General features: G+C 37.9%; 3 protein-coding genes across 5 annotated transcripts in view; 2 read left to right on the top strand and 1 right to left on the bottom strand.

Moving 5' to 3' along the window:
* Positions 1-4,720: 4,720 nt before the first annotated feature.
* tmem167a (transmembrane protein 167A) lies at positions 4,721-6,348 on the bottom strand. Its single transcript, XM_033972856.2, has 4 exons — positions 6,257-6,348; positions 5,643-5,752; positions 5,480-5,514; positions 4,721-5,398 (listed from the first exon to the last, which is right to left on the bottom strand). The coding sequence occupies exons 1-4, from the start codon at positions 6,257-6,259 to the stop codon at positions 5,328-5,330; spliced, it is 219 nt and encodes a 72-aa protein (XP_033828747.1). The 5' UTR covers positions 6,260-6,348; the 3' UTR covers positions 4,721-5,327.
* Positions 6,349-6,417: 69 nt separating this feature from the next.
* LOC117375935 (DNA repair protein XRCC4-like) lies at positions 6,418-19,473 on the top strand. 3 transcript variants are annotated; one of them, XM_033972318.2, is made up of 8 exons: positions 6,418-6,488; positions 7,566-7,715; positions 8,386-8,567; positions 14,288-14,454; positions 14,719-14,883; positions 15,019-15,089; positions 16,471-16,557; positions 19,384-19,473. In XM_033972318.2, exons 1-7 carry the CDS (start codon positions 6,434-6,436, stop codon positions 16,554-16,556), a joined length of 876 nt encoding a protein of 291 aa, XP_033828209.1. In that variant the 5' UTR covers positions 6,418-6,433; the 3' UTR covers position 16,557; positions 19,384-19,473. The 3 variants fall into 3 exon arrangements, with proteins under 3 accessions (XP_033828209.1, XP_055080334.1, XP_055080335.1); XM_055224360.1 differs by lacking the exon at positions 6,418-6,488 and adding an exon at positions 7,052-7,069; XM_055224359.1 differs by lacking the exon at positions 19,384-19,473 and having other exon boundaries at positions 16,471-16,672.
* Positions 19,474-21,192: 1,719 nt separating this feature from the next.
* The window catches only part of LOC117376081 (versican core protein-like), a 57,798-nt gene continuing 55,590 nt past the window's right edge, over positions 21,193-23,400 (top strand). The window contains exons 1-2 of the mRNA XM_033972484.2: positions 21,193-21,253; positions 21,592-21,627. Of these exons, the coding sequence (XP_033828375.1) occupies positions 21,193-21,253; positions 21,592-21,627 (97 nt within the window). The remainder of the gene's footprint in view (positions 21,254-21,591; positions 21,628-23,400) is intronic.

The raw sequence follows: 23,400 nt of genomic DNA, 5'->3' as shown, positions 1-23,400 counted from the left end.
GGACCAGGCCCAGCTGTTTCTGTTGTCATGTGACACATCATAAACAGATTCCCACAATGACGCAACAATGCCACAAAATACAACACACTTGGGACTTGTGCCCAAGTGTTTTGTCTGCTTGATTCACAGGATCACCGGTAATGTTTCAAAGCGTCATAAACAAACAATTGTTTATGAAAAATTTCAGTGGACATATGTGAATGATTTCTCAAAGACTTTGTTCACCACATTGGGGCATGAGAAAAGGAAACATAATGAGTCTTTTGTGCAGTGGACAGCAATGCACATCATTGATCATTATCCACTCAACTTTAATACGCAGCTCTGACTTTATTAGCAACAGTAAATCAGCTGTTTGACTCTTCACTGCTGTTTACATGTTGCCTAATCAGAACCAAATGGACACCATGGGAACAAACACATTTGTGGTTGTGCACACAATTATTGCACTGAATCTTCTTCAAAATCATGTATCGCTCATTTATATGACTTTCTCTCCTTATATGGGGTTATTTTGTTCAGTATAAATATAATACTAGTTCTCACCACATGTCCTATCAAAGTAACTCAAGTCTCTAGTACAAACAAAGGTAGACTTGGGTAATGTCATCTTGATAAACAATTTGTAGTAGAATCAATTTAAATTGTCATTGTAAAACTCTTGGAGCAGAAGGTTTATTCATTCATGAAGTCTTTCTTTTGCCAACAGGTGGTAAAGCAGACATATTACCTCATCTGAATAAGTTGAGTCCTTGTAAACAAACTGTAGAAAACTAAAACAAAAACAGATATATTTCAAAGTGATAAAAATAACATCCTCTTCCCAATGTTTAACTTAAAACCATTTCCTGTGTCCTTTGTAAACCACCAGTGATCATTTTCAGCACTTAAAGCTGTTTAAAAGTCCAGGGTCAGGTGAATGTGACAGAAGTACAAAGTATCAACACACTGCCCTACACTTTTGGTGCTCTATAATCTGGAAAAATGAAACACCACAACGCCTAAAAAATTGCATTTCAGATTTTTTTTAGGACCATTTCAGGTTTTATGGAAGTTACATTTTAATAGATTCTTTGTAACATTTTTTATTTTAAATGTACAGTATTTATTTTTAGATTTGGGTTACTGTTTGTTTTTAAAAATAAATTCTATAACACTTTATTTTCTCTAGAAGTTGTTTGCAGTGAACAGATTTTTTAAATTTTTATTTAAATGTACATTTTGTCACTTTTCAGAAGAGGGATTTGCCTCCTTCTTGTCTCCATAGAGATGTCATAACTTTACAATGTATGGCATTAACCATATTTATCTAGATTTTACTATCACAGGTGTAATTGCTCAAAAATAAAATAGCAAACATGTATGTTTAATGACATGTGGCCGCCTCCTATGAATCCTGTAACTTGACCTGATGGCATCACCTGTTTGTCTCATGGAAATAGATAAGTTTAATGCCATACTACTGAACATTCAAGACAAAGCAATAAGCAGGTGGCAGACTCTTCCACCCCAAATATTACTGCACCTTTAATTCCAGTCATAACTTGTATGATTGAGTTACTGCAGGGTTTTTAAATGTTGCGAAGCCTTCGTTTATGTCATATGTATTTAAAGCTCAGGCGTGATGGCGCTGAATATGTTGATGCTGCTGTTGCTATGCGGCCACAGCTGAGCAGGGCTGTAGTACATAAGCCGTCCTCTCCCTGTCTGTGCCTGAGTCATGTCTGAGGCCCGGACAGAGGAGCCATTGTGGTGCTCTCCTCTCCCACCACAACTGAAAAACATGTCTCATTGCAGAAAAATATTTATTGAACACATGGAAGATTAGCTCAGGGATCTTACGAGGCTGGTCTAATGAAGGATTCAAGATGAAAATCAAGACATCAGTTCTGCAGAACATTGTCAGCTGATGCTTTGGTGGGTTAGTAGGTTTAAATACTATATACTACTACCACACCATTACTGCTACAACTATTTACAAATCTTTATAGGATAGTACAATAACTGCTAAAATCCACTTTATAGCAATGAATGTTTGAAACTTATTTCCAATTTATCTTTTTCTCGCACACATTTGGAGGTCACAAATGACAGTGTGTGTGTGTGTCCTCTTCATTGTCCTGAAACACTTTTACATTTTTGGATCACAGCTATCAGCTCTTCCTGCTTGTGTATTGGGAGTGGTTCATGTGAGGCTGTGTTCATTTTTTTCCCACAGGCCTACACAAATAAACAGATGTGAGGGTTGTAGTATTTCCAGACTAGGAAAGCTATTCTTTTGGAACTCATTCAGTGCAATCTAGTAATCTTATTGATTTGAGATTAGCTCTTTCATGATAATTTTAGCCAAAGGGTCAGTATGGCACAAATATTTGTAATAGTGGATTTTGTTGCAAATGAGAAAACATTCGTCTCTGATTAACAATTAGCATGATTGCTTTTTGGAGTCAAGTCTTCATAACTAATCCATTAATCTTATATTCTTACTTTTCCAAATGCCCAAATCCGTTAAATATGAGAATTGTTCCTTCAGTGGCCTAACTCGATGGTAAAATACTTCTGTAGTCACAGCTGCCCTGAGGTAGGACTGATGGAAGTGAGTGATTAGTGTCCTAATCTGTGCCAATGACCCTAACCAACATGAATTCATTAAGACAATGTAGGTGAAGTGTCTCACTAAAAGCCATTAGTACAATACACACTAACTGAGATGAAACTGCAGATCTTGGGTTGGTGTTAGCTCCAACGAGCCACAGTTGCCAATAAAATGAAGTAGCTTCAGCTAAATGAATAAACATTTAAATAGTCTACCACTTTTAAGCACTACCACCCGAAGCAGAAGCTCAGCAATTCATCAGTCGAATGAATAAACATCCACTGAAGTCAAGTCAAAGTCCAAGCCCAAATCTTACAATCATCAATCAAAAACTAATTCCATTATCTGGTGCAAAGTTGTTGGGCTATAACAAAATAATGACAATATTAAAGTTAGCCAACATGACTTCTCCAGTCTCCCAGATTGTAGGCTCTTTGCAATATCCTTGACTCAGTGTGTAATGCTGGTTCCTATGGCACCTGGGAGAAACGGAGAAGGGCTCACGATTTAGCTCATGTTTGGAGAAGAGCCAGGTGTAGCTCGAAGACCCTCTCTGCTTCTGGAGTGGAAACAACTCCCACTTTTCCTAGAAATGATGCAGGCAGTTTGAGAATCATGAGCACTTTACACAATATTCCAAGTTCTTTGCGTCATAAGACAATGCAGGCTAGTAAATGTGAATCAGTTTTCTCTACATTTTCTGTATTTGATCCATTCTTAAATGCCCCTTTCAGCAAATACAAAACAATTTAATGCCTGTTAGAGGAAATGTTCTTTTCCATGGACAATTCATATTGAATCTTTCATTAGATGTCAGGAGCATTGAGGAGCTGCTGGTACAGCGCTTGGGGACCCATTTCCGGACCTTCACCTTGACTTGGTCAGGACCACTGAGCTGGAGGATTTATACAGGACCTTCTTAATGTTAGGGTCTGCCTGGCCTTCTTGTTGATGGAGGTGATGTTTGGCTTCCACTCCTGTGAAGGCGTTTCCCAGGATGAGAAAATAATTTTCCAGTTGTCTCTGTCATAATCCCTTTGCATTTTGAATTGTCAGTGTGGATCAAAGTGCCTCTCCAGATACTGAGAAGGGTCCAAGGCTTTGGAACACTTGTAGTCTACTCAGCTGGAGAAGGTTCAAACTTAGTAAAGGCCTTTGAAGTGCTGGAAGAATAACTGTCTGATTAAAGGAAGCAGATGGGACTGAAATAATTTAAGTATTCAGAAATAACTTTACAAATCTGTTCCAAAAATATCTTTTGTGTGTTATTTATCTAAAATCAAATATGAATGGACAAATTAAAGACATTTTTTTTCTTTAATAAACTGTAGCCAACTCAAATGACAAATCTATGTGGAACTCTTGTTTGGCTATAATATACTTTTCACATTCTCAACACACATGGTCATGTTTGTCATAAAAATAAAAAACAGTGCCACTCAAGAACAGTATGGAATAGTTCACGTCCACCTCCCTTTCCCACTAATCCCCTGAGCATCACCCAAGAAGATGTTAGAGCAGTATCTATGCTCCTCAAGATGGAGTCAGCAGTCTGAGAGCTTCCTGCTCCTCTGAGTCTCCTGTATCTGTGCCACTCCTCACTGATAACCAGAGCTTTACCGGCAGACTTCACTTGATGCTTTATCTTATTCTAACGGATGCACGCTAATGCCAGAGCTCCTTTCCCTAACATGGGACTGTGAGGGGGCGTTGTGATGTGAATGCTCCTTAGTGATGGGAGCATCAAAAAGTGGAAACGTCAACAAGTCTCAGCTTTATTTAGCCATCCTACAGGCCACAGGAGGGGAAGTCTGCGTGGGATGTCCAATACACTGGGTGAAGTTGCTTTTTTAATACCTGAGAATACCTGAGATTTTAATACCAGAGAAGCTGTAGGTAAATATATTCTGATTAAAATATTGTTATTAAATCATTTACCCTCATCTGCTTGTGTGGCATTTGAGACTACCATCTCATGTCCCTGAGGCAGACACTTCACTGTCGAGCCTGCATAACGAGTGTGAGGTTACAGCAGAGGTCATCTCAAGCTCTTCACCATCCAGAGTTATAACTGTTGAAATTAAACTGTCCAGAAATAAAATACAAAGTGTTTCCAGATTTTTTTAATAAATAGTGACAAATTGGACTTTAAAACAACCCCCTTTCAGCAAATACAAAACAATTTCATGGCTGTTAGGGGAAATGTTCTTTTCCGTGGACAAACTTATTACCATTTTCTAACAACACCTATTAACATGAAGGCATACAATATGAGGGATGGTCATTTCAAATGTTTCATACATTAATAGAACTAAAAAGTGTAAACATTTGGCTCAAATGTTCACTAATTTTTATGGGAGCTTCTAAAGTAAAATTAAGCATTGGCATCTTCCTAAAATGTTTCAACATATCTTGATCCCCATAAATGTGATAGAAGGTGGTGAATAACAACAATTGCATAAAGCAGATAAATGAATTAATTGGCCCCCATTGTTCACATATTGTTAATGCTTTGCATTAGTAGACACACAAGTCTGATAAATACACACTTGTACTGGGCTTTCTCTTCTCTTCTGCGGACGCACATAGAAGTGTGCGCTTGGTGGGGAGTGATGGCAGGGCTCCATTTTTATTTTACTAATCACAGCCTGCAAAGTTGTTGTGTGTGACTAGAATTCGATGTTTGGTGCTTTATACAGTTATTACATTTCCATATTGGATATGTCTTTTGTTACTGCAAAAACAATATACTAAAAGCCATGATGACACAACAGCAGGCCACCCAAGGACTCTTTCGCTCTCCTACAAAGAAAACATAAAAAGCTGTCACTAGGTTTTAAATGGTACTAAAAACATTATTCGCAAAAAGATAAACATTCATACCTATTCTGGCGCATTTCCAGAAAATACCTAGGAGTCTGGGGGAGAAATTGTTTCATTACATTATACTCTATTGATAATTTGCAACAATATATAACCACAACAATAAATTAAAGAAGTGATTTGGATACATTCATTAAAAAAAACATTTTTGTCAAGAGCATACCCAGTCTTATTTTTATCAAGAAGGCTGGGGGCCAGAGCTCTGATGTAGGCACAGGTACAAATCAGGAGAAGAATCACTGTAAGAAGTGATTGGAAGTTGAAAATGGCAGACTGCAAAAGAAAGAAAACAATTAAAACAAGAACTTGACATCACTCCCTCACACTTGTCAGACAAATGACATTTAACTATTCTAAATTTTTTGAGGTTTTGCCTTCTATGTTTTTTGCACTGCAAGTAATATTAGTTTACAGAAGCACATTGTAACCATGAGCTACACTTCTGCTGCTACTATTATACGTGGCAGTGGCACACGTATACCCATCTGCAAAGTTCTGCATTTGCATTTATAACACGACTATTATGTAGTTCCATTAAAGTGTAAAAGTCATATTTGGATGATGTACAACCAGTGAATTAGAGAGGCATAACGATTCCAAATCCATACAAAGTAAAAGAGGCTAACGCTAATGCTAACGTGGATCAGTTTGTATTCCTGTCATTCTAACAAATACAATCTAACAAGCAGCGGGGTTTCGCGCAATATAAAACGCCTCAGTATGCTAGTATTGCGTTTATTTGGATGTGCTGAAATGCAGAGTATGAAACAAGCTTACCATTTTTGTTGCGATTCAGAGCCACATCACACTTCCCTTTGGCGATCTTACGTTGCGTAACTCTGCTACGCATTTACGTCAGCACGCCAGTGTGTCTGGACGCTGATTGGTTGGCTGCTCTTGGGGTTAAAGTTGAACTCTCAGCGGCACCAGAGCGCCATCGACGAAGCTGCTTCTATGAGCTGTATCACTTACACTGTGAGCTGCTGTAGCCTTTCGTTTAGTTCTTTCTGTGAGTATATTAAGGACGTGAGACTGTTTTATACTATGTGATATAATATAAAACAGTCTGAACGTTAATATTCCAACACACTCAGCTGAAGGTTTATTACAGAGACGTAACTTCAGCTTCTTTCAATCTATGTTAAACCTTGTTTTACAATAGCACATAGAACGAGAGAGTAAACGCTTCCTTGTCCACAGTTCACAGGCCATACTCTGCTCTTATTCGTCACATATCTTATTGTACTTGTCTCAACTACATGTGACATTTGCTTCAGTGCCATTAAACAACATGTTGGCACAACATGAACATGATCTGAATAAAACACATGTTAAACACTATATTATATTACACACTAGTACACCGATATAAGCTGTGAATTGAAAAGATAAGCCCTGAAGGTTTTGTCCAGTAGTCCATTCCTGACAGACAACAGTTTATTTCAATGGGCTGTTCTTCTGTCATTACCACAGGGTCATCGTCCCTGCACAACAGATGTTACAGTAACTAATGAGAAGCTGGGCTTGTTTTATGAGGTTAAAGTTGACCCTTCCAGCTCCCTTTACTCACTCATCATGAAGGTGCACATGGTAAAGCATCAGTTTGGCTATAAAGTCTCTTCATACATAAACCTTTTTTATTTTCCCTGATCATGTGATCCCTCTTAGGAACTGAAGAAAACGTTTTGTCACTTTGTGACTTATGCTCAGTGTCCAAAGGGGTTCATTTTCATTTTTGTGAACGTGTTCAACTTTGCCAACTTCTAATTAAACTGCCATTTGCCTCCTTTCCTACCATGTGCCCTGTATTTAAGCTGGTGATGTCCACTTCCCCTCTCACTTTACGAGAAAGCAAGAATTATTGTGAACTGGACATCCGTAATCAAGTAAAAGTTCCCAGAACTCATTTGTGTTGTTATTTATTATTTATATCAATGTCAGATATTGAATGTTAGATATGCATTCTCATTACTTTAGTAAGATACACACACAGCCTTCAAAGTACTATGCATGTTATAGTTTTACATGTTTGCATTTGTTCGTTTTTTTTCCAAGTTAAACACATAATTAATGTGTTTGCTGGTAGGTCCAACAGACATGAAGAGTGCTGTTCACCAGATCTTCTTAACCAGTGACCCAAACATCCCATACTTCCTGAGGATAGACTGGTCAGGTGACCTTGGTGCTGGCTTTACACTTGTTTTGACCAATGGCTGTGCAGCCTGGATTGGGGAAGGTAATTATTTATTCTTTTCTTTTTTTAAATAATAAAAATAAAATACAATTCTGTCAATTATTGACTGTTTTCTGGAGATAAATGTTTTCTTACACAAAGATTGGCAGCTACAGGTGTACCCAGTATTAAACTATACAAGGCTGGCCTTTATGGTGTCTGTCAGTGCTTTTCTGGTTACCTATACACACAAATGCGCTTCCTATAAGAGGACACCTGGAATATAACAGGTCCTTAGTCTTATTGCGCTCCATCTGCACAGCTGACAGGCAGCTTGTGAGAGCTTTGTGCAGGCTTCTGGATAGTCACTCTTTGTGTTTGATGTGTTAATTGTGACCCTCTGTGAGCAGCTGTGCTGCAGCTGATGACATTCTCTCCAAGGGTCATGTGAGATGTTCTTTATAAGCATGTACACATGCATTACCACAAAGTACAAGTACTATATTTTATAATTCAATTCTGTACTCAATATGTGATCAGTTTCCCATTGCAAGGATTTTTTACAGGATGGATAAGGTTAGATTCATGAAGAATTGAGGTAACATTGCAATGTCACCTGAAATGCATCCATCATAACATTAGAAAACTACCGCAGATTCTTCCTCTAAGGGAATCATATAATCCTACAGGACAGGTACATGTAAAAGTGGTCTTTTAATGACACCTTTTTCAGTTTCAGAGGAAGAGGTGACAAAAGGTGCCAGTGACACTGGAATGTCCAGGGAAAGATATGTCGAAGAGCTCCATCAGGCCTTAATCCCAGATAAAAAAGAAAGAAGATCCGGAGAAAAGAAGTATTCATTCCAACTCTCTTCAGATCAATTAACGTATCAGAAGATGTCTGACAGTGTCTTGGTAAGCAATACTCCACTTGATAAAGACTTTCTAACAGTGATAAACTTTCACTCCAATTTGTGCAAATTGACTTAAGCTAACTTAAATATATAAAAATAATGGAAATATATTTAAAACATGACTCATTGGGGATGATGAAGTTAAATATTAGGCTGGCTGCACAGAATTTAGCTGTAGCCTTTGGTTACTGTATTTTAAAGTGACGTTTTCATCCAGTAAATCTCATTCCACTGCATTTTTAATGTAGCCTGAGGAAGCGTTCATATAATGTTGTAAAGTAAAAAGGGTTGTTAGGAAGATGAGTTTTATAGTTTTCTCCATTACAATTCAAAAATGCACCTTCAGGTTATTGTATTTTATCTATTTTGTTAGTTTTAACGAAAAGCAGGGGCTTGATTGTTGCGCTATTAGTGTTTCCTTGGTTGTACAGTTGTAAAGTTTCTTAAAGGAGACTTATGTAAATTAACATTTATGAACCTTTAACCATCATATTATAATGGCCACCATATATACACATTGTTCAACATTCAAACATGCATGAAAATATTCTGCTTGCTACTGTGAAATGCAACTATGGAGAGGTGGGACCCTTCAGTACTCCAGTTTTGAACAGGAACTCAATGGACCAGTTTCTATTATTAAGGGAAATGTATATATCTGAAGGTACATTTATCATGATAACTTTGGCTGTGGTTGTTTGATTGCCATGAAAATTCACACGGATGTGTGTGTTTTACGGTTTTTTACAACATGTGTGTGTTTCATCTCAGTTGGCTCAATTTTGGTGACATGAGAAGTTTTGTAGACACTGTAGGTGTTTCGGAAATTTAGGTATCAGTTAACTTCCATTATATTATATATATTATATTATTATAAATGCATTTTTTGACCCCTACTCTAAAATTTAAGGTAAACATTTTTGGTGCAAGTTTTTTATTTTTCTGGAGCAAGCCCAATGCATTTTAGTAAAAAAATATCTTTTTCAAAAATGTGCCAAGCTTTAAAAAAAAAAAAAAAATCTAAAATTCTTAATTTTTACATAATTGTATGGCGTTTGTAACAGGAAAACATAAAATACAAGGCAAAAAACGTTTTAGGCTTTTAATAAAAGGGGACTGTCAAAATAGGCATTTAATAATATCTATGGAGCGCGACGCAACAAACTAAATGCACTTTTTGTGTTATAGTTTAATTCCAAATGCCCAAAAAGTATTATAAAAGCATTATATGCCTTATATTGTGAGTATGCTGAAGTAAAGAAGACACTGCAGAGAGCATTTTCATATAGTTTTGGTCTCTTTGAGTTTGTGTTGGTGTTACTCTTCTTGGAGAGGAAGAGCCCTGGAGGAAGCAGGTCACGAGGGTCCTGAGACTGTGGTGTACTTAAAGGCGGCCAGAGGGGGAGCCAAGGGTTATGAGCACCCAACATATAATTGTATTTGCAGCCAGGGTCCTTCAATAGCAAACATTCTTTGTTTGAATTCACAAACTGAGCCACTAATGCACAAGTTAGATCAACATAGTTTTAGATAATATAACATGGATTTTGAGCCATATGCTTTTAAAAAATAAATAAATAATGGCTCTTTCTGCAACAGAATCAACAAGAGAACTTAATTGAAGCCAGCTTTTAAACAGCACCTTTATGTATGGTGCTGCTTTTAATTGAACTTCTCAGCTTGACTTGGAGCTTTGATCACTGTTGGCAGCCTGTGTGTGGCAAAAGTACAAATATAAAGAGCAAGGAAATTTCCATGACACACCTGTTTCTTTTCTTCAGGTTTTGTCTGTCCTTTTGTTTCCTTTGGTTTTGAGCCAGTCACAGGTTAAATGTGTAACATATTTTCTTAGTGTGTAATTTAAGGGTACTGAAATCTCTAAAAATGAGACATGTTTCCTCTGACAATTGATGAAAGGGAGGTCGAAACTAAACAGGTGGTGATAACATCGTGACAATAATTTATGAATATGAACCTGGAAGTTGTAATGATAAGTCTAATTTGGCTGTTCTAACCAGTAAAAGTCATGCTCCTGGTGCGTTACGTGGTCATTAGTTAGACACAATCGCCCCTTTTGAGCTTGTTAACCTATCAATCTGTCAAATACAAATACAATGAAATACCAGGCACATATTTTACTACACTAGAGTCTGTACGTTTGGAGAACTGCTTCATATCCATCAGCAAATACAACTACGTGTAAATTGTGCCAGTGTTGACTTTCTATCATTCTTAAGTAAACAAATAAAATTAAAAAATTAAAATAACTGATGTTTCAGCAAAAATTAAAGGTGCACTATTTCATTTTTCCAGTGGAGGGTCAACTGTTTAATTACCTTGCCTCGAATTTTCCATAGTACAATATTAAATGTCTCTGGTGTTTCTATTGATCCAAATGAAAACACACATTCTTACTGGGAGCAGGCTTGCCTCTCCACAGAGCTGGCTATGTCACCTGCTTGGCTCCGTGAAGATTATAAGTTTAATTCCATATTGTGGAACATTCCAGGGAAATTGATGCAGTCTCCATGGAGACAGGCAGGTTCCTCCACCAGTAAAGTCACATAGTGCAGCTTTAAGTCTGAACTGATGCTGTTTTTTTTTCCTAATTGTGTGATTAGGAGAAGTGTTCTGCACCAGGTGTTCAGATTTATGGCGTTACACTTTCCCATCAGTCATTACTGTTGGGAAGTGCTGCTAATTGTCTTAACTGGTGTTTAACATGACTTATCTTTACCACGGGCATTAGCCATGCAAACCTGCTGTTTCAAAAATACTAGCAACTTTCAAATGGACCTTTAAGGTTTTATGTACATTTTTATGTAAATGTATTTATTATTATTTATTTTGTAAAGGTATTTGTGAGATCAGAGTATCTGATCTTCCATAATATTATATATATATATATATATATATATATATATATATATATATATATATATATATATATATATATATATATATATATATATATATATATATATATATATATATATATATATATATGACAAGTATTCTACAAATCTATGCATTATACAATTGAAATATAAAGTACTGAGCTGGTATTTTGAATAAACTGACTTAAAATGTACTGTGTGTAAAAGATATTGGTTTAACACATAAATATAAATATATATTTGATATGTGCTGTTTTTGTGAGTCAGCTAACAGTTTACAAATGAACCTTTGTCATTCAGATCTAACGTTGGATGAGTAAAAGCCTCAGTGATAATGAAGCCTTGTGTGTGGTGCCCTGTGTGGCATGCTCCTGTTTGCTCTCTGCTCTTTCTGCTCCACACCTACGTTTCCCTTTCTCCATGGGCCTGACCTAAGGCCTGGTATCAGTCACAGCCGCACAAACAAACAGACCACACACAACAGCTTCATGGCTCCAGTGAAAATCCTAGTTTTAAAGTAGTAGATATGTTTTCCTGCTATGTCCACTGTGTTACTCTAGTCTGTTTATGTTATATCAGAGATGTTGATGTATAACTCAACAAATAAAAAGATAAAAAAGATAAAAAGTGTAGGTTTGGGGATGCTCTGACCTCCCACATGCTGGCACTGGCTTTTGTACTGTGCAGCCTGACCTTTCACTCAGCTCCCAGTCTCATGGGCTAAACAACAGCTTAAGAAAATACAACTAAACTCAACAAATGAAAAGAAAACAGAGATTGTTTTTTCTTCAATTTAATTCTTCCCCTAAAACAACACAGTCTGATTCGAAAAGCTTGGTCTAGGCCTACCATTGACTTACCATTCAATATATGTAAGGTGGTATAATCATTTTGGGGGGTCAATATGTATCGTGGCTACTTTTTCTTTGTTTTATTGGGATTTTTTGTTGTACTGTGATTAGATTTGATATGTAGAGAGTTGAATAAATAGCTCCTAGGACTTACAAACTACCACAATGTGTTATTTATTTGTTGCGGCTCAATTTAAGTGTGATTTAAGTGTACATTTAGATTTTAGATGGTCCTTCTTTAGCGTCATTATGTCAGAGGCAAGAATTAGTTTCATTATTATTGCTTATCGTCTATATTTTCTTCATTAATATATCCCACATCCCAGTTTATTATTGTGACAGGCCTGACTTTGTCCTTTTCGTCTGAAGTAGGTAAACGCACTGACTCAGTTGTCCCAGAAGACTGTGAGAGACTAATGACAAAGAAGGGATATTAATGTCAAAAAGATGAATGGTTGAACTGGTTACTGTCAGGCCCAGTGATTATAGCGTGGCTCTCTTCTACTGTAAATGCATTACAGAACTCTGTGTCAAACCTTCACATTAGCTGTTTCAATGTGGCGAATGACTAGTCTGCTGGAAACATGTGTACATTTGAGAGAAAAGTGGCTGAAAATATCTACTATTACTATCACCCCCGAGCTCCCAGACTATAGAGAACTGCAAAACTATGAGATGAAATGTGTTGAACAAAACACTAATAATTGCAATGAATTATTTAGTGTAACTCAAGATTATATAATAATTGAAGTAACATTAACATAATATCTTCTACAAATAGCTGTTCTTATTAAACACTGAATTTTAGATTTCTGTAAAGTCTGAAATACTTGTGATTCTTATTTATTTATTTTAAAAGTTTGTGGTCCGCTCTTATTTTTTTGCACCAAACCAAATAGTAAGATAGTAAATTGATAAATTACAAATTAAATTGCAATTGCATAAGAGAAATACCAGTTCGATATTTACTAAATTGTTCAGCCCTAGTCCATTATTGTTTTCAATCAAACCCATGTGGTGCTCTAGAGTTGGCAAATGTCCGTCGAGCTCATGTGCAGCGGCAGGGAGCAAACAGCTGTGTGGCCTGTCAGGACACCCTCCTCTCAGGACAAAAATGACAGGAATTTTATGGGTCTGTTTGAAGATGGAGACTTCATTACTAATGGTTTACGGACCTCTATAATGGCCAAAGAGGATTTAGCCGCACTCTTTCTTTTCCCAGCACAGGCAGGTGAGAAGGGTGTACCTGACGAGCTACACCCTTCTCACCAAGGCAACCTGAAAATATTGTGTATATTGTGTAGAACTATAATGTTTCCACCATCTCCAGCCTTCTTTCAAATTACCAACTGATGTTTTAATACAGTTTCATCAATAGTTTGATTCAGCATTTGCATCTGAGGTTAAAAGTCAGCAAAATCTCTGTTTTTATTATTATATTCAGTGGAGACCGTGGCTGACCTCCACTATATGAATCAAATGAGGAATGTTTGATTACACCTGAAACGTACCTGTGATTCAAATGTGTCATCAAAAAGGAACGAGCAGAGGAAAGTTCAGTGACTCAGAGTGAAAAGCTGCATCCATCCTGGATCTCCCTCAGACAAAGACACTCACTCATCATTCTTAAAATGTCAGACTTCAGACACATTCTGATGTCATCTTTGACACATCTTCTTTTTGGCAAAAATATTGAAACAACACTCAAGTGCAAATGCTTACTCATGTACTCAGAAGCAGCTTTCTTCAAATGTTCTAAAACAAATTGCTTTTATACCACACATGAACTGTGTAATCCCACTAAAGCTTCTCTTCAAGCATCCACATTCAGGATGGTTGTCACCCAGAAAACTCCAGAGGACACTTTAGTTACTTTACTAGTCAGGCTTGTACTGTTTTGGAATTTTGGAATGTAATCAATGTAATCTTGATTTGGTTGGTCTGTGTTAAGCTTTGTTCCTCCTTTCCCTTAGGTAATGTTGGGCTCTGTGGAGCTTCAGCCAGCACCAGACCCCCTGGAGCTAAACCAGGAGATGATTGGCCAAACTCTTAAGCACAACTTAGATCTAGAGGCAACAAACTCCAAGCTTTTGGAGGAGAATCGTAAACTCCAACATGAACACAACCAAATACTTAAGGAGTAAGCTCTTAATAATCTTTATATTTTGTCTCAAGAAAGTTATTATGTTTTTAAATGTTTATATGTAATGTAATTTATATGTAATATTTATATGTATGTTCCACCCAGTTAACCACTGGTCATGTGACCTCTGGTAGTTGATGTAATGCATTTGTTTTATTAGTCATGATTTTGGGCTCACATTATTTGGCGTGTTACTATATTCTTTGTGACTAATGCATATGATACATACGAAATTTAGACATAACAATTTTGTGTTTCCAGGCTGGACATTCATGTAAAAAATAAGAATGCCCTGGAGAAGCAAATGTATTCTCGCTTTGTGATGGTTCTCAATGACAAAAAGGCCAAGATCAGGGAGCTGCAGGAGGAAGTCCGCACCCTGCAACAAACCAGTGACCAGCCCAGCGCCAAAGTGAGGAGGCAAAGGTTGGTTCCATATTTCTCTGTTCCATACATTTTACAGTAAAGAAAAAGAGGACAGGATTTGTTCTCTGTGTCTAAGACATATAGTTTTATACGCTTTACTTTTTACAAACATTGAATACAGTTCTGCTCTTTTAGTGATGCATCTGATGATGACAACAGCAGCCTGGACATAAACCACTTTCAAGATCCAACTATTGTTATCACAGGTACTCCATTGTTTTTGTTTTGCTTTTAAAATAAAATTAACCAATACACATTGGTTTACTTGTGTGGTGTGGCTACGCTGTTCTGTTAATATGTCAAGGGGTGTATGATGGAAAAACATAATGCTGATATATTTTTGCTCTTCCTTGTGATGTCATAGGTCATCCATTGAGTCAGTAATGAAACAGATGTTTTAGTTGTTGCTCCAATCGTGCAGCTTTTACTGTAATAAAGAGGACAGTTGAATGCAATAGATTATGTAAGCTGGAGGTTTAAACAAACTAAAAGCACACCAAGACCTACGAAAGCAGAGTTCTGGGAATTTCTTGACACCGAGTCAAAAACCCACGGACCAAAGTGTGCAGTGATTGTTTCAACACGACCCACAGTGAGGTGCTCTGCATCATGGAGCACAAGTGTGATGTCATGTGCACTGATTCAGACCCCCTCTGATATTGCAGTGCAAGGCTTCCATTGTTCTCTCAATGGCTGCATCTGTCTTTGTGCCCAGGAGCACCGTTCATTTGGGAAATAGGGTCCGTTATGTTTTTAGATCACACTAACTAGCCTTATGGCACATGTGAGTCCCTCCAGCTCTCCTACATTTAAGATGAATGGTGAGTGATTACTCATGCTTGCTTTTGGTTCTTTCACTTTATTTGCTTTTATTATTTACTTTGCAAGTTACAATACGATGACCACAAAGTACAACCACAAATATTTATTCCAGATGTATGTTTAGTGTAGCTTTTCCTACCAACTTTTGCCCACAGTATTATACCTCTATGTAAACTTTACCAGTAGTTTACATAGTAGATGACAAATTTCACTTTGACATACTTGACCCTAGTTGAGCCACTTGCTTAAGGCTGTGGTTTCATACTACACAACACTGATAAGGTGAGGAATGATGAGGAATGACAGTGTTTGACCTGTCCCATCAAGGTTTGTTACTTGCCCTAGAGCTTTGGTGTGTGACAGGAGCCTGTGGCACAGTGAGCCCGCAGCAAAGTGTTGTAATAAAAGAGGAGAGGGATAAGAGAGATTGAAGAGATTAGATGAAAGCACTTTATATATGTCCAGAGGATCACACATAGATTTGTAAGTAGTCAATTACGCTCCCCCTTAATATCTCCATATCAAGAATGTGTTGACAAATCTTTTTCTCAGTCAGACAGTGTGACAATGGCTGTAGCTTAAGGCTACGTTAAATGACATTGGCCTCAGGTCTGACTGGAAGGCCAGATTTATTCTGATAAAGCCTAGATGTAGGTGTTGAGGACCAACAAAGGTTATCCACGAAATAATTTGCATGAATGCCATACTTTGGCACTTTACTAAACTATAAAACTGTACTTTATTCTTATTTCTGTGCATTTTCAGGTCGAAATCTGGAACGCCATGGCATCCCGGTTGACCACAGTTTTTCTTCATCTGAAGCAAGTCTACAACCAGATCTACAATCTTGAGGTATTAACTCTCTGGTCTGAATAATTCACATAACCACAGGAAACCATCAACTAGTCCTCTTGAGCCAAATGTTTAAGTAAAAACAGCTTCTTCAGCCATGCTTCTGCCATTAAAACTACATGATCAACTTAACTTCCAAGACACCTGAAAATAATTGGTGTGGATCTAAATATGTTGACTTTTCTGTTATGACTCTCTGATTGTCTCGTTAGACTACCATTGTATTGGAGGGCATAGTTGCATGTGGAGCAGCAGTATGGAAGCAATTCCGTGGTCCTTAATTTTCTCCCTTAAGCCCCTTAGATTTGGACCAGGATATAACAACTATTGTGAATGGCACACATAACACCACCCTTTAACTACCCTCTTAACCACCCTCTTAAATTCTTCATGAAATGTCACAGAATCTTTTTATTTTGTAATTTAAAGTAGCATTTATGTTATTTACCTTTTTCAATGATGAAGACAGACGATAATAGGGCTTTACTTCTCATTGACTGCCAACTCTAGGTCCTGAGGTCATCACAGTGTGTCTCCACTCATTGCAACAGTCTAAACTCAGTAGACTGATGGGTTTGAACTTCCACATCTTCTCTGACTCTTGGACCTAACTGTGTCTTTCGTGTTATCTAGACGTCAGTGGATGACTGCGGGTGGCTGCCAGGATAATCCTACAGCACACGCTTTACACCTTTAATAATCCCTATCGGAATGTCTCACTTTCACAGACAAGACATTGCATCAAAGGGTCCCTTTAAATTTTATGTCAAGATAAGTTCTTTATTCGTCATTAGACATGCAACGATGTAATAGTCAGGCAGGTGATAATGGTAGGCCAAATTACAGGTAAAATCTATGGAGCGCCGACTCTGACTACAGTAAAAATACATTTTTTTCAAAGTATTAAAACCAAAATCTTTTTTATGCCATACTGTGGACCATCCCTGGCAAAGCAATAACATCTCCATGAGACAAGCATGTGGCAAACCTTTCACCACAACATTTACAACGTGCCTCTTTAAAGCATGTAGCACATATTTTCTGTTATCTGACATATTTAAGTTATATGACTACAACAACAATTTCTTACTAATCTCTTTAGGCTTAGGGCTATTTCTTATCATATCTGCTGAGGGTCTGGCCAGGGCCTCAGCACAGAATGTTAAAGGGTTAAATATGAATGACCTGTTTCTCATCATCATTTACTTACTGTGTGCACCTGTAGGATCCACACCACCGTTCATTCACTCACAGGGCTTTGACTGTTTTCACCTCTTCTGCGCCATCAAACAGTGTCGCCTTTGTGCGTGTTGAGTTAGCTCTTTTTAATGCCTTATTTTAAATCTTAAGTAAACACTTTTCTCAACCGAACATATGGAGAGTAATTTATGCACACTTTCTGTCTCTATAATTTATAAAACGACTGATACTGATTTTACACATTTATTCACAAACACACACAGGCACACATGCGTACTCCTGGCTTTATTAGCTTAGTCGTGTCATCTTGCATTACTTGTTCCTTCTTTAGATCCCAGTGGGAATACTACTGGTTTTCATTAGTGAAACGTGAACCCAACTTTTACAAGCTGATTAAATATACAGTGTTATATGGGTTTGTCCTTGCCACCCCCGTAGGTAGCAACTTGCACAACTTTCTATTGTATAATTGTAATTATTTATTTACAGCAAAAAAAAAACAACAAAAAAACACTCAACATGTTTAGATCCATATCAATTAAGATTTCAAATAATTCATATAGAGCAAACTATCAACATTTGTTACTTGTCATCTTATCTATGTTATACACTGGTCAGCATGTTTTGCCAGAGGAACACTTGAGGTAGTCATTAAAATAGTCTTTTGATCACTGCTATGATAAACACTTTCTCACCGTGATTCTAGTGTAAACAGATTACACAACAAAAAGTGAAGAACTTGATGATTTATTTGTTCATTATAAGAGACACTTGTTTGATGCACTGCTTATATACCCAAGTATTTTAATTGACCAACACTTTTTTATTGCACATTTCCTCCCAAAAACTTTAATTTATCTTTGTCAAAAACCAATAAAACCAAAGTGATTCACTTGAGTTGAATGTCTTGCTGCTGTAAATGCGTAAGACTGTTATGTGTGCCAAAACCAAATAATGACCAGAGCTGTCCGTTTAGGCACTTTGTTCTTGTCTAAGGAGCTAATCTCCTCCTAACACACCCATCTGTTGTGGTCGCTGTGCAGTCAGGGTCTCAGCTTCACCAGTGATTCTTCATTCTTGGACACACATGTTGTAGATCATATGTCACTATGATGACACATGCCCTTGTTTGCTCATAAATACTGCTTGTCAGTCTATTGAGGTTAAGTAAATAGGAGGTTCTGGAGATACATTCAATATTTCCCACCAGATGCATCCTCTTAACTTTAATTTGCAAAGTGCATTGACGTAGAAATGGGCTGTCACTGGTTACCAAACTCTTAGTTTTTGCAAGACTTGTCTGCTTTCTTAATCTTTTCTCACACTTTTCATCACTGAATTAACAATAATCAAAGAAAGTAAATTAAAATCAGAATTATTACATGCAAAAGTCATACAAACCATGCTGACATGTATCTCAACCCTCGTAGCTACGTGGATAATGTAACAGATGTGATGTTACGTGTTATGATGTGAAATCACAGAACCAATGACAAAGATGTTCCTAAAATAAGTTATCAGATATTTATTTTAACTACTGTGCTTCTATTCTTGTGCATGTAATGTATAAATATTTAAAAACAGTATCATAAGGAATTGTAACAGCTTTTTTTCTATATTTTTCAGAACAAATGCCATGATAGAGAACATGAAGCATACCCGACATTCGGTGGAGGTGGATTCAGTGAGTTACTGACTGAACCTCAAAAGAACTTCTGCTCTATCTATGATGGACAAAAGATAAGAAGTTCATTCAAATAGATGGAAACTTGGTGGTGCAGGTATAGTTTTGGCTCTGTTGTGATAAATACAGTGTACATCACAAATAGCCTGAACTGTGTTGTGATGTACCGCTCACAATAAGCTGCTCTTCAAGTTTTCCTGTTTTTCATTTGAGTTTATGTTGTAGTGGAAGTGAGACAAGATGCAGGCGTGACTAACTGGGAGGGATCTTGGATTGTTGACGCACTTAGTTTTTCATGTAAAATATAACTTGAAGAAACCAAGAATTTCTCTTACATCCAGCCACCGAGTTATTTATACTGCGGCTCTAATTTATTTTATGTTCTAGAGAATAAAGGATAATAATGAGTCTTATTTGTGGAAACATTACTGATTAGTTCATATAATAGCAGTTTCTCACCATGCATTGACTGTACTTTTACTTTTACCTTAACTATCGAGTTGTCTGCTGTGCTCACCTCTCGTGGCCTCTGTGCTAAAGCTGAAAGATCACCATCAGTGGTCTGGCCCTCCACTGTCGGCTTCAAAGGATCAAGGTTCTACTCTGTCCAGAGGCAACTTCATTTGACCACATTTTATGCTTTAAATGGGGGATTTGTTTGCCAAATAAATTCGCAAACTTGTTCGCTGAACACTGGGAAAGTAGCGCAGACTGTAACAGAAATGTCACATTAAAGGTGCACTGTGTAACTTTTCTGTTAGTTGTTTGTCTCCATGCAGATGTTGGTACTATCACAGGAATGTTCCACAGTAGGATTGCCTTTAACATTCTTACTGTGTGTGGGCTTGCCTCTCCACAGATCTGACCTATAACTTGGCCTGCTTGTCACCATGGAAATGACTGCCACTATGGAACGTACCATCTCCTTGTGGATTGGCAGGTGGAAGGCTCCAACAGAAAATGTATTGCTCTTTTAAGCATTTATTCTTGTTGTACTTATATTTAGTTTTGCTTTTGATGCACTTCCTGTACTGCCTTTATTTACTTATACTTATACTTATATTTATTTGTTTTAAAATGCCTAAAATATTCATTGTCCTCATTTTCAGCTGGTTCCTTAGATAATGTAAAGGACCGAGCTGAGTAGCAGAAATGTTACAGGGTTTTATGCTGTCTGCGATGGCATGGTACCGGACGCAGGGCGCCTTTATTGGTCATGTGATATGTGGTGTCTTGTGAGGCCCGCACAGCGCCTCTCCAGGATCAAACACGGGCTAACTGACTGCATGAGTCAGTGATTTAAAAGCACTGAAAAGCAACTGGAGGTCGTCGTTATACATACAGTAGGGAGGTTTTACGTAGCAGTTTGTACGCTGCGTCTTTTAACTTTTAAGTGACTCACTTCAGACACTGAAGTTGTAAAAAGGACAGAACTTCCCGTAACTTTAAACTAATGCTCAATAATGTAACTATCTCGAGCAGTAAAGATATCAGTAGGATTTGTTTGCTTCCTTTTTGAGCACTCTAATTAAAGGTGCACTCTGTAACTTTCTTCTGATGGAGGGTCCGCCACTTGCTTTTCTCTACGGAGATGTTAATGCTTTTCCTGAAGTGTTCCACAGTATGGCATTTAACATTTCTATCTCCATGGAAACCTTTCTGTGTGGAGTTTGTCTGGATGGGTTTTCTTCAGCCACTCTTGTTTCCCCCATCAACCCGAATCATGCACAATAGGTCAAGTCCTGGCTAAGATGTCCCAGACCAAGATGAGCAACATGGAGATGGAGATTGGTCTTGAACTGCAGCACGGCGGTGCTCACTGCTCCTGTGGAATTTCCCTATGTGGACAATAAAGCGTACCTTACCCTTACCTTACTACCTTAGCTGGAGGATTTTACCTAAACTGTTACAAGTCAGTTTGATGTTGAAGATTGATGCAATACTATGGAATAATAATAATAATATCTCCAGACAATACTGTATTGTTGGGGTTAAAGTGGTGAAATCCATACATTTTTATCCCTCCAAATGTCTTTCTCTGCCTTTTATTTATCATTTCGAGGCATAATAATTGCACTAATATCCACTGATAGCCCCTTGAACTGGAATCATTTAACCTCATGATTAGGTTTTCCTGTTTTCTCATCCAGACCCTTCCAGCCAAACAGAGAAGAAGAAGCACTCTGGTAATTGACGCTAACAGAGAGATGATTACAATGCACACAGGTAGGGAAAACACGTATAACTTTTAGAGCTCGAGGGGTTTCAGAAGTGCCCCTCTGTGTCAGGAGCTGCTCACTGCTTTAGGTGTCAGCTGGAATGACTGGTCTGGGAGGACAGCCCGTGATTTTAGAACAATTAGTCTGGTCCAGTGCAGGTCTGTGACGGCTGTACTCTCCCCTGGTCTGAATGAAAAGTGGCCGACAAGTCAAATGTCAATCACTCACTGTGTGTCAAGGGCACATTTCAGGGGATGTTATGCACTTGTTTAGATTACAGAAATGAAACACAAGTCATTCAACATTATGTCTTTATGGTTGTTTTGTCAGGTAAGTTGTCATCAAGCATCACATTCCTCATTTCTGCACTCATTAAATGCCAAGTGGCTTATATGGTTGGAGAAGTTTCATTATCAGACAAATGATTACCCAGCAATCACTATGCAGCCCCACACGGCCTCTGCCACGCATTTCCAGATAGTTTACACAGACCCCTATCCCCTCATCCGCAGCACTGGCAGAGCCTTAGAGCAAACCTGAGTCACTTTCAGATCATGGCTGCACCACCCACTTTCCACTGACCACTTGTAGACATTACATGTCTCCTCTTGAGGACATTCAACTGACACATCATTATCCATAAATAAAGTGATTTGATCATACAACACAAAATAACCCACTGGTACTTGTTATTTTGAAAATAAATGCAATACAACATATTATTAACCTATAATAAAACCTTTCACATGCAGTTTTCAGTAAGTGACACTGACTATTTAATTTCACATTTCCACTTTCTCTGTTTAACTCCATTTCAGTGCGTTTGACTGATTGGCTGTGAGTGAACCTCAGCAGTTGATTAGTTTGCTCCCTCCCCCAGGTGTCCCCCTCTCTGTTTGACGGGCGCTGCCCCTCCTCTTTAACCCTGACGAAATAACAGGGTGCCTTCAGACAGAATCGAACTTGTTGCTTCCCAGCACTTTATCCTCTCTGTGGTCCGCGCAGATCATCTACAGGAGCCTGACGCACTGGACTGTCCCAGAGGGAAAGTGCGCCTCAGGAGGTGCGCTGGGGTTTTGGACTGGACATTTGGACCTTATTTACGCACTCATGTTACGCACTGGGATGTACTGGATGTAGTCAAAGGGCTTGTTTCATTTTATGGAATAAATCACCATTCAAGGTGAGGTTATTTTTTTATCAAATTAATTTAACTCAACTAAAGTTACAAGACTGTGTCTGCTGTGTTAAAAGTGCGTGTGCATGGAAATACACAAGACCTACATTGAAAACTACGTGAGAATGAGATGAATTAGTAGATGTAAATGCAGATGTCAGAGCGCAGTGTGAGATTTGGGAAGTCACTGATGCCGTGCTGTCCTCGGATAACCCACAGAGCAGGAGCTCCACGCGCTGCCAGACGAGACTCTTTATTCTGTTACTTCAGCCTTATGAATATTTATTTAGCTGTGTATTTATTAATAATGGAGACCTCTCTATTAAAGGCTCCTGTTAGGTTATCGTTCTTTGATCATACTGAGTTTGTCACATTTGGCTGTGAGCATCTGATGCCTTTCTTCCTTATGTAATTTCCACACGCTTAATTTTAACCGAAGCATATTTTAAAGAGTTTTGAAGAACATCTGATGGCTGATTTGATAATCTATGTGAGGGCCAGCTTTGGGCTGCGGGTCATGCATATAAAGAATATATAGTTTCTACAGGCCCTGGTCTGTGGAG

Source organism: Periophthalmus magnuspinnatus, chromosome 9 (assembly GCF_009829125.3).
Source record: "Periophthalmus magnuspinnatus isolate fPerMag1 chromosome 9, fPerMag1.2.pri, whole genome shotgun sequence".
Lineage (NCBI taxonomy): Eukaryota > Metazoa > Chordata > Actinopteri > Gobiiformes > Gobiidae > Periophthalmus > Periophthalmus magnuspinnatus.
This window is presented reverse-complemented; position numbering and strand designations above follow the sequence as displayed.